Raw genomic sequence first — 12,099 nt, 5'->3', positions numbered from 1 at the left:
GAAAGAAGTGCATCAAAGATGGCCACAGTGGGAGACAGGACATTGGATGAGGTGAGCCTGTACTCTGAGGTGGTACTGAGAATTCGCTCTTTCATGTGCTTGGCTAGCTGGTTCTTTCTCAGATGCTCAGCATGTATTTGATAGCCATATGTGGGGTTGGGAAGGAATTTTCTCCCATGTCAGTTTGGCAGTGACCTTGGGGATTTTTCACCTTCCTCTGCAGCATGAGGTGAGGGTTGCTTTCCAAAATCATCTGGGTCTAGATCATTTCACCAGCTCCCTGCTACTGCAGGGGTCTCATGCATAGATGCACCTCAGTCCCTCCTATTCTCTGCCTGTGGCATAAAATAGTTTAGTCTCCTGAGGGCTGTGATACCTTGGTCTAATTTTGGTTGTTGGGTTTGTAGTTGCTGGGTGGTATTGATGTACACGAGGCCAGACTAGATGACCTGGTGGCCCCCTCTGACCTTGAATTCTATAACTCTGGTTCAGGCCTTTTGCTGACAAGAAGTGCCCACAGACTGATCACAGGTATGGTTCACCCTTCATCCACAACAATATCATATAACATCATATATATAAATCATATACACAGAGTCAATGACAGCAGGGCTCTTAAAGAAGTATCTTTCCAATGGGAAAAGGAGAACAGAGGAACAGAAAAGAGGACCAGCTGCCCACATCAGATAGATCCAGCCTCCAATCAATCTCAGGTGTTCCATCCCCCATAGCTCCATAGAATTAATAGAATTAGGAATTCCTGTTCCTTCCTTACTTTGAAGCCCCCTAAACACCTACCCAGTGAGGGGCCAAAGGGACAATCATGCCTTTAATTTTGACATTAATTTCACATGTTATTACATAGTAATAATAGATAGCATGTTTAAAACAAACATAAGGAAATGCTTCTTCATACAACACAGAGTCAACCTTTGGAACTTACTGCCAGGGGATGCTGTGAAGAACCAAAGTATAACTGAATTCAAAAGAGAATTAGGAGAACAGGTCTATCAATGGCTAGCAGCCAAGATGGTCAGGGACACCACCACATATTGTGGAGGTCCTTGAGCCACTAACTGTCAGAAGTTGGGACTGGATGACAGAGGATGGCTCACTTGATAATTGCCCTGTTCTGTTCATTCCTTCTGAAGTAGTGGTGGGCAACTGCGGCGGCCATGCCTACGGACGGTCAGTGTAAACACTGTCTTCCGGTCCGCCAGCAGATTACCCTGACAGGCGACGTGCCTGCTCTGAAGCATCTGTCTCCAGCCACTGTCAGAACCATCATTGAAGTGACCGCACGTGGCCATTCTTATGTTCTAATAATTGCTATATTGAAGGAAGAGCCAGAGAATTATAAATTTGTATTCTTGTGTTAAGCAGTAGTGAGGAAACAGATATAGACAGTTACACTTCAGGAGATACTGCTGTGCCATCAAAGTCCTCCAATTTAGGCCCCAGCACCACCTGCTGAAGCCTTGGGTCCTCCACATTGTCTCTGAAACTCAGGAACAAAGTCACTCAGTTAAATCCTTCACCACTTCTTCTTCCATATGGCTGGTGTACAGCAGCAACTACAATTTCACTTGAACTTCATCGAGTCAAATGGCTACATCAGAAGTAGCAGAATTTATTGCAGTGATGCCTCCTTCATATTCATAAATTGGGCAGTAGGTAGTAATATGTTTGATGGTTTGTCATAGGGAACCACACTAACATGCTGGGGAGTCCTTGATTTTCCATTTGTGCATTATATGTCTGCATCTACCATGATTGGTTTGGATTCGGTTCAGAGTTGACCAAGATGACTGGAATATTGAACCCAGGAAACTTCTGCCTGGGATCCGGCACAAGGTGCTTATTTTTTAAGTCTTGTTTAGCCCAATCTGCTTTCCAAACCTTCTCTGATCATAGTCCGATTGCATGAGGCAAAGCAGATGTTCCCAGAAAGGCTTGCAAGACTTAAGAGATTTGGAGGGGGGGCATTGTCGAGGTCTTGGTGGATAGGAAGACATCTGTTTTACTGGATTCGCTGAGCTTCACAGCATTGCAGCAATTCAGCTTATCAGTGCGGGAGCGAAGTTAAAAAGAACATGTACCTATGGCTTTGTGTCGACTTAAGGGTTCCAGTGACACACGGCATCACTGTATTCAGCTGGGTGTCAACAAGTCACGTGTGGCTGCATCTACTCCATATGGGTGAACAATATTCAGCTACCAAATATACAAGTGCTATTGCAGATGTTCGCAACGCTGAGGCCGATGCACACAAGGTTGTACCTGCTAGTTTCTAAATTATATTGGCTCTCATTTTTATCTTTGCAGTTACCTTCTCAAGGTGATCATGGAAGGTAAGGATGCAGTCGAGTTCCACTCCAAAGCATGTTGGCATGTAATTATGTTGCACATTTTTACCACAGAAAGCTACTTTGTGTGTTTTTGGCATTCCAATTATCAAGATGAAATGCGCTTCCTACTGTTTTTCCAGGGTTTAGTTTCAGCTTCCATTTCCAGAAGTATTATTCCATAGTTTGGAGGTCCTCAGTTAATGCTTTCTCAATGTCATGGAGGTTTATTGCTTGGATTGTCATGGCAAAATCATCTGCATACCCAAATTTTAATGATTTAGTTGGAGGCATGCCACTTATGGAAATATTAAAAAGCATTAGTGTCAGTACAGAGCATTGTGGTAGCTTGTTTATGGTACACGGTGAGCTGGTCTTATTACCCAGGTACACCCATAGGTGTCTGTTACTCAGCATGGACCACAGAAGGCAAAGTGTTTGGTAGCAAGGCATAATTTTTGCAAGTTTCAGCATCAGACCCTTAATCCATATAATGTCATATGCAGATGACAGGTCAACAAATACTGTGCCAGTCTTTAGTTTTTTCTGACAGCCTCAATGTGAGTTGTGAGTACCAGAACTTGGTCGCAACAACTACGTTTTCGCTAGAAGCCTGCCAGTTCGACAGGGATAATTGGCTCAGTAAAAGGGTGTTTTCTTTTAAGGATGATGCGTTCAAGAAGTTTATACATCATGCATAGTAGAGAAATTGGCCTAGAGCTTGCTGCTTCATTTGTGGGCTTCCCAGGCTTTGGAATGGCAATTACCATTGCCTCATGCCATATTTCAGAGATCTGTACCATCTTTAAGGCAGAGGAAATGGCCAACCATCCTACCCCGCAATGCACACACACTCTTGCCCAACCTGATGCAAAATTGGCTACTCATATTTCCTCCTGTGAAAAACTGACAATATCCTGAATTAACTTTACTGAATTAAGTAAACCCTTATTGAATTAGGTTTAATACCTTTGAGGCCCATTGTATTACAAATGCAATTGTGTACATGTCACTGTATGTATGTAACTTCTCTAGGAAACTGAATAATGCAATCTTTGGAAGGTATTAGGAACTTTAAAGGGCTTTCTGGAACAATATCTGTGAGAAGGCTATACTAGGAAGGAACTGGGAGTAAGGGGAATGCAAATAACCCACTTCAAATCCATCCTTTTGAAGCTATGCCCTGAAGAGGAAAACCCATTGTCTACTAATTACCTGGTTCTGAAAAACCCAGCTCAAAGACCCCATAACTGTATAAAGTATGGACTAAACATATTTTAGGGAGCTTATTCAGAACTGAAGCTGTAATGAATTTATCACCACAAAAGAAACCCCTTGGGTGATGTTTGGAAAGACTCCTTTGATTGATGTGATATCTGGTACGCTTATTAGCATGCATGTAGGTTCTTTTATTGTTTTTAAATGTATTTTCTGTAGTGCTTTTATCAGAAGAGTAAAATAGGCTGCATAGAAAGAACTGTGTGGTAACTTATAACTGTTGACAATTCCTTGTGTCCATCTCTGAAGAGAAAGCAAGCAGGAATGCTTGGGCAGTTTGCCTCTGCTGGGAACAACACAGTGAAGGCAGGGAACTGTGCACCCTGGAAATATCCTGGGCAGAAAGGAGAGAGACATGAGTCTCCACCCACACCAGGCTACAGCCCTGGAGCTGGAAGCTTGAGAGTGGGTGGCATCATACAAATATGACAATTTCAAAGGGATACAAAAAGCATAGACCTACAAGGTACTTAAATAAAAGAACAGATGAATAGACCATGTAAACTTCTTCTCACCACCTTACTTACTAACATATTTGACCTGACCATCCACATCTGGGCTGGGTTCCAAAATAGAATCTAAAAATGACACTCTAGCTAGCCATCATGCACATTAAGCCACTCTCTGAGGCTGAAAACAAGAGAGCCACCTAGTGCCAGTTGTAACTATGGTTTGTTTGATGTGGATATGTCCACCAGGAACTGGACTGAAAGCACCAGGTCAATGAGAAGAACTGACAGATTCGAATGGTGTTCGGTCTCTACGAACTTGAGGCGCACTTGAACCAATGTTCTAGAAATGACATGTTTATATATCCACCACTAATCTCTCTCTTTCTAATTGTGTCACAGACATTCTGAAAACTCACAAACTATTATGTGAGAGATGAATGTGGGGGTGCTCAGTGATGAATGTTGATCTGTACCCCAAAATGGGGTTTATGGAATGAATTTCTAAGATGGTGTGTTGGCATGTCAGAGGAGAGTAGACAATAGACTAGTGAACACACAGTCTGAGGGATAAACTGACACTTGGCTCAGTCTCAACAGTGCCTGGATTTCCAAAAAGGCTTACGTTGGTTTTGGCTTTTTTTTCTGTAACTCAAATGGGGAACCCATCTAACTTAGCTTGTAGTGAAGGGTTGCATGAGACTAAATATGTGGACAGCCTGTTTATGACTTTGAAATCACTCTCTAATGCTTTGTTGCATTTTCTAATAACCCTAAGAAGGCTGTTATTCTCTAAATCACTGGTTACAGGCTCCAGAAGGGAAGAAATGCAGATATCTACTGGGGCCTATTCAGTAATCATGGTTGGCACAGATGACCTCTTGTATCCAGATTCCAGTCTAGAAGATAGAATTGCACTCCAAGATGGATAAGGGCAAGATACCCAAGACCTGAACTGCGTGCTCGCAGAGACCAGGAAAGAGGGCAGTTAGCCTTGTAACTATGACTATGTGGGGAAAACAACAAACAAACAAAAACATACCATACCATACCATCATTGCTATGTAAAAGCTGAAAAGGAATTTTGTACATAACCCTTCCTGCACTCATTCTTCATAAAGAATTCAAGGCACAACAGTGCTCAATGCCATGGAAAAAAATTAACCAAGTGGAGAAAACAGAAAGTGTGTTTTAGGTGAGTAAATCAAATACAGGAAACAAGAAGCATCAATGTTTACAGAGAGCAAGAGATTACAAGTTTGCTAAAAGGATTCCATTAGTCAAGTGCTAGCAGCATGCTATCATGTTTCTGCATTTCTTGGACTAGAACAAGCTCTTAGCATAGAGAACAACTGCCTCATTAAACACATGCCAGCTCCCTCTTGTCTTCTGCCATCCAGATGCACTTTTATCACCTTTTACATTATTCACAAAATGCCTTGATTTGTTACAATGACTCGAAGGGTTCTTCAGCACTCCTGGTGAGTCAAAGTAATAAAATTCAGGGAAACAGTTAAGGTGAGTATTTTTCTACTCAGCTCTGTATGAGTGAAATTCACATAAGGCTTTCCTTTTGGTAGTTTCACTGCATAGTGAAGAAAACCCACAATAGTCAGGGGACTGCACCTTCCCAGGCGAACTTCAATGATCTAAAACTCAAAAAAGAATCCTGCAAAAAATGGAATCTCAGTCAAATTACAAAGAATGAATATAAATAAACAACACAAGTATGTAGGGACAAAATTAGAAAGACCAAGGCACAAAATGAGATCCATCTAGCTAGGGACATAAAGGGTAACAAAAAAAAAAACATTCTACAAATACATTAGAAGCAAGAGGAAGACCAAGGATCGGGTAGGCCCATTACTCAATGAGGGGTGTGACAAAATGGCAGATGTTCATATGGTGCGTCCCGCGCTTTTCTTCGGGGTGAGGGGGCTAAGACACCACCTCTTGCCCCTGCTCTTAGGCACCGAGTGCCCCGCTAGTAGCCCAGGAAGGTGGTAGAGGAGGGAAGTGGGGGAAGATCTGGGTTTGCTCCTCGCTCTGAGTCCCAGCCCCTCACAACCCCTGTGGGTTTCTTACCCTCTTTCCCCCCTTAGGAGGGGTTACCCTCAGTCCTTAGACACTGGGGGCTGGGGTCATCTCCCTGCCCTGCTGGGGCACAGTCTTCCTTACTTTGGTTTTCTGGTCTTTCAAATCTCTCAACACACCTCCAAGCTCCAGTCCGCTCTCCTTCCTCCTCCTCCCCTGACTGTCTGAAGCAGGGAGTTTTATTAGGTTCCTGACATGGCCTTAATTGACTAAAGGTGCTCCAATTAACCTGTAGCAACCCTCCCTAGTCTACAGGAAACCACTCCCTAATTAGCCTAGGGATTATATATTTCCCCTCTATCCCTGCTCCCTGGGCCTGCTGTATCACAGGGAGAAGACAATAACAGAGAATGTGGAAATGGCAGAGGTGCTTAATGACTTCGTTTCGATTTTCACCAAGAAGGTTGGTGGTGATTGGACATCTAACATAGTGAATGCCAGTGAAAATGAGGTAGGATCAGAGTCTAAAATAGGGAAAGAACAAGTAAAAAATGACTTAAACAAGTTAGATGTCTTGGCCAATGGGAGCTGGGGGGTGGTGCTTGTGGGTGAGATCAGTGCGTAGAGCGTCCTGGCCCTCCCGCCTAGGAGATGGACCTGCTTCTGGCTGCTTCCAGGGCGCCAATTGTTTGGGCATCCCTGGTGTAAGCCACACGGGCCGCTGCAGCTGTGGAATTTCATGGAAGTTACAGAAAGTCACAGAATCTGTGACTTCTGCGACCTCTGTGACAAACATGCAGACATAGTAATAATTTATTGCTTGCTGATTTTTGATATTGCAATAGGAAATGAAATGTTAAAATGGAAGAGCCCTATGAAATAATAGAAGATTTTGTAATTTTTTTGAAATAGTAACCCTAAAGGTCACACTCCTTCATTGACAAGACAAGATGAATTTGATAATATAAAAAAAGAAATGTGAATTAATAATATAGTCAGTAGAATGCAACTGCCATTAGAGAGAAAGAGATGGAATTCTGAAGAAAAACAAAGAGCAACTCACACTAGAACAGCATGACAATATCAAAAAGGATTAAAAAATGTAATTGCAGGCAAAGAAATATAGACAAGTGAATACAAAGAAAATTGCTTCAACCACTGTAAGTACATTAATACAGAAGTTGGGTAGGAATGTTTTCTTATCCTTAAAATTTCTCATTTGAAAGATGGTTCTTCTGTTACAGCAATTCCCCATTGCATTATGGGGCATTGATAAGAAACTCAATAAATGTCACCTTTGCCTTTAAGTCATTTCTGAACCAAAGTCCCATGATATAAGGGGAACTGTGCCTGTGGAGGGGGTATCTTCCGCAAGAGTAAAAGAAAGGTCCTGATTACTTGTGGTAACTAAAGCACTTTTCAAAAATGTAGAAGTGTTAAGTCCAGTGTTACAGTCAATTTCCAGCTCTGGTAATTTGTTATATCCAAAATCACCCAATAGTTTCAACTAGCTAAATGGTTTTTCACTTCTCGTCCTAAGTTGTGCAGTGGTACTAGAATAGAATGGCTATTTTCCAACCCTAGGTGCAGTATAAACCCTGCGTGCATTACACTATGTATAATGCTTTGTATAATGCCTTCTGGATGGAAAACACTATAAATGTCAGATATTATTGCAGGTCAAATTTCACCGGTGAGATACAGCAACACATTGCAAAGTGAAAAGATACTAGCTTTTACTGATACTCACCTATTCCATCAAAATCAACATTCAGACCCTGTTTAACATGCTCCTGTATCAGATCAAGTGTTTGCTCAAAAATCTCTCCTGCTCTTGCAGTCTCTATAGTGAAAGGATCCCGTGGATAGTGGAATTGAGCCAACAGATCATTTGGAGTCCGGGGACGCCTGCAGAAATGAAAAGGACCTATTGAAACCAATATATTAAAACTAATTTCTGTGTAGAAATATGACCAGAGTTTCTCTATAGATATTCAACATCTGAAAATAATCACAAAGAAGTTAGCCTGCTTCAAGAGAGTAGTCTTAAACTGATGGTGTGTAGAAACCTACATGCAATAAAATATTTAATTTTCTCCCCTTATCTGGGTGTTTTGTATATGTTATAGAGCAAAGCCAAAGAAATCAAAGAGTGTTAACACTACTCTACAGTGGGATATCACAGAAAATACTATTGCTCATCTGACCCTCATACTCTCCAACAGCCAACTTATAAAGAGGCATTTATAGTATTTTAAAGGAAAGAACATGCTACCTTCTCCTCACCATCCTTTCTGGACTAGTTGTCTGATTTCCCTTTTGTTAAAGGAAAAATGCATTTGGAAAGAAAACGGTGTCAATTACTTGCCCCTCCAAATAAAGGGATAGCCTACTATTCACCCATGAATGGCTGAAAGCTACCATAAAATTCAAAGATTAGACTGAATTTACCTGAACTTTATGATTGACAAGAAAAAAGGAGTTCCAGTGTCCAGCTACACTGCAACAACATATTATTGCCTTTACCTTCCACACTTAAATGCCAAAGAAATATAATACAGTTACTGTCGTTCATGGGGGGAATTATAAGTTAGTGATTTCACCAAGAAAACAAAAGCCTAAGGCTCACAGAGGAATGAAAACTTCTCAAGGTTAGCACTGTCAAATCCTTTTTCTGTATTGCATTGCAGCAGTAACAGCCTCTAATAACTTAATTGCTTTTTCTACAACTTTACTCCCCTCTGCATTGCACAATAGAGGAACCACAGGGACCAGACATTTTGTTCCTGTCCAGAGGAAAGACTTTTTATGGATGTTCTGTTTGGTTCTTTCCTACTGTTCCCAAAGCTTTGGCTACAGAGTTCCTGGCTAGGTTAGCCCTTAGCAAGAAGGCACTTAGAGAGCTGTAAGCCACAGAAAGTAATCAGATGGCAGTTGAATGGTGATAGAGAGCCCAGGTGATAGATAGAGATGGGTCTAAAAGATGAAATACTAAAAAATATGTTTTCTGACTTTGCTCAGTGTTGAGAAGCATGACCTTCCCTTCGAAAGCTTAACTGATAATGACTGCTACTATGGGTATGTCTACACTAGGAAATTAGGTCGAATTTATAGAAATCGATTTTTAGGAAGCGATTTTATACAGTCGATTGTGTGTATCCCCACTAAGTGCATTAAGTTGGTGGAGTGCATCCACAGTATCATGGCTAGCATCAACTTTCGGAGCATTGCACTTTGGGTAGCTATCCCACAGTTCCCGCAGTCTCTACTGTCCATTGGAATTCTGGGTTGAGCTCCCAATGCCTGATGGGGCAAAAACATTGTCACGGGAGGTTTTGGGTACATGTCAGTCGCCTCTCCCTCCGTGAAAGCAACGGCAGACAATCGTTTCATGCCTTTTTTCTGTGCAGACACCATACTGCTTTCAGCAGATGGTGCAGTAGGACTGCTAACCGTCGTCATACAACCACTGCTTCTGCTGGAACTCTGCTCTCCTGGTGCCATGAATCCACCTCGCAGGTCCTCTCATCATTCGGTATAAATATCTATTCTCGTGGCATCTGTCGTCATCCACCACTTCCGCTGCAACTCTGCTCTCCTGCTCATGCCATACCATGGCAAGCATGGAGCTTACTCAGCTCACCGCTGCTGTTGTGAGCATTGTAAGCACCTCACGCATTATCCTGCAGTATATGCAGAACCAGAACCTACAAAAGCAGGCGAGGAGGCGACGACAGCACAATCACGATAGTGATGAGGACATTGACAGACTTCTCTCAAAGCACAGGCCCTGGCAATTTGGACATCATGGTGGTAATGGGGTAGGTTCATGCCATGGAACGCTGATTCTGGGTCTGGAAAAAAAGCAGACTGGTGGGACCGCATAGTGTTGCGGGTCTGGGATAATTCCAGTGGCTGCGAAATTTTCGCATGCATAAGGGCACTTTCATGGAACTTTGTGACTTGCTCTCCCCTGCCCTGAAGCACAAGAATACCAAGATGACAGCAGCCCTCACAGTTCACAAGTGAGTGGCGATAGCGTTGCAAGCTTCCAGAGGGCTAAACAGCTACCAGTCAGTCAGGAATCAATTTGGAGTGGGAAAATCTACCATGGGGGCTGCTGTGATCCAAGTAGCCAGCGCAATCACTGAGCTGCTGCTATCAAGGGTAGTGACTCTGGGAAATGTGTAGGTTATAGTGGATGGCTTTGCTGCAATGGGATTCCCTAACTGTGGTGGGGCAATAGACAGAATGCATATCCCTATCTTGGGATCAGATCACCTTGGCAGCCAGTACATAAACTGCAAGGGGTACTTTTCAACGGTGCTGCAAGCACTAGTGGATCACAAGGGATGTTTCACCGACATCAATATGGGATGGCTGGGAAAGGTACATGATGCTCGCATCTTCAGGAACTCTGGTCTGTTTGAACAGCTGCCGGAAGGGCTGACCAGACCAGAAAATAACTGCTGGAGACGTTGAAATGCCTATAGTTATCCTTGGGGACCCAGCCTACCCCTTAATGCCATGGCTCATGAAGCAATACACAGGCACCCTGGACAGTAGTAAGGAGCTGTTCAACTATAGGCTGAGCAAGTGCAGAATGGTGGTAGAATGTGCATTTGCATGTTTAAAGGGACGCTGGCGCATGTTACTGACTTGCTCAGACCTCAGCCAAACCAATATACCCATTGTTATTGCTGCTTGCTGTGTGCTCCACAATCTCTGTGAGAGTAAGGGGGAGATGTTTATGGTGGGGTGGGAGGTTGAGGCAAATCACCTGGCCACTGATTACATGCAGCCAGACACCATGGCAATTAGAAGAGCACAGCAGGGCGCATGGGCATCAGAGAAACTTTGAAAACCAGTTTCATGACTGGCCAGACTATGGTGTCACAGTTCTGTTTGTTTCTCCTTGATGAAAACCCGCCCCCTTGGTTCACTCTACTTCCCTGTAAGCCAACCATCCTCCCCCCTTCGATCACTGCTTGTATAGGCAATTAAGTCATTATTGTTTCAAAATAATGCATTCTTTATTAATTCATCACACAAATAGGGGGATAACTGCCAAAGTAGCCTGCGAGGGGTGGGAGAGGAGAGAAGCACCGGGTGGGGTGGTGGATATGGGGAGGAGGGAAGGACAAGGTCACACTGCACTTCAAAACTTACTAAATGCCAGCCTTCTGTTGCTTGGGCAGTCCTCTGGGGTGGAGTGGTTGGGTGCCCAGAGCTCCCCCCTGACCCCACGTTCTTGGGTGTCTGGGTGAGGAGGCTATGGAACTTGAGGAGGAGGGTGGGCAGTTACACGGGGCAGCAGCAGTGGATCATATCAGTTTCATCCCCCAGTAGCCTCAGCATTGCATCCTGCCTCCTCTCATTGCACTGCCGCCACCTCTCATCTTGCTCATCCCTCCTGTCTTCGTGATCATTTTTTGCATTCCTGGACTCTGACATTGTTTGCCTCCACACATTCTGCTGAGCTCTTTCAGTGCAGGAGGACTGCATGAGCTCAGAGAACATTTCATTGCAAGTGCATTTTTTCCGCCTTCTTATCTGCGCTAGCCTCTGGGATGGAGATGATAGGGGGAGCGTTGAAACATTTGCAGCTGTGGGAGGAAAAAAAGGGAGAGTAGTATTTAAAAAGACACATTTTAGAGAACAATAGGTAGAATTTCACAGTGAACCAAGCTGTTAACATTACATAGCACATGTGCTTTCAGTATAAGGTCACATTTTGCCTCTTATATTGAGGGCCTGCCGGTTTGGTGTGAGAGATCACACACGCAAGGTTGGGCAAGAGAATTCGGCTTGCAGGCAGCCATGGTAAGCCACAATCTTTCACCTTCTTCAACCTTCATAACATGTGGGAATGGCTTCAAACAGCAGCACCTTCCTTTCCCATACCAAGCATCAGTTGGGTTGGCCATTTAAAAGGAGGGGCTGTACTGGCCGGGAATGCATCCCAAGACTTCAGGGCAAATTAATCATTAAAC

General features: G+C 43.4%; 1 protein-coding gene across 1 annotated transcript in view; it reads right to left on the bottom strand.

Annotated features, from left to right (window-relative positions):
* Positions 1–12,099, bottom strand: part of PXDNL (peroxidasin like) — a 282,705-nt gene that overhangs the window by 54,396 nt on the left and 216,210 nt on the right. Inside the window, exon 16 of the mRNA XM_045004068.1 lies at positions 7,857–8,014. Coding sequence (XP_044860003.1) covers positions 7,857–8,014 — 158 coding nt within the window. The remainder of the gene's footprint in view (positions 1–7,856; positions 8,015–12,099) is intronic.

This window comes from Mauremys mutica, chromosome 2, assembly GCF_020497125.1.
Source record: "Mauremys mutica isolate MM-2020 ecotype Southern chromosome 2, ASM2049712v1, whole genome shotgun sequence".
In the NCBI taxonomy this organism is placed as follows: domain Eukaryota; kingdom Metazoa; phylum Chordata; order Testudines; family Geoemydidae; genus Mauremys; species Mauremys mutica.
This window is presented reverse-complemented; position numbering and strand designations above follow the sequence as displayed.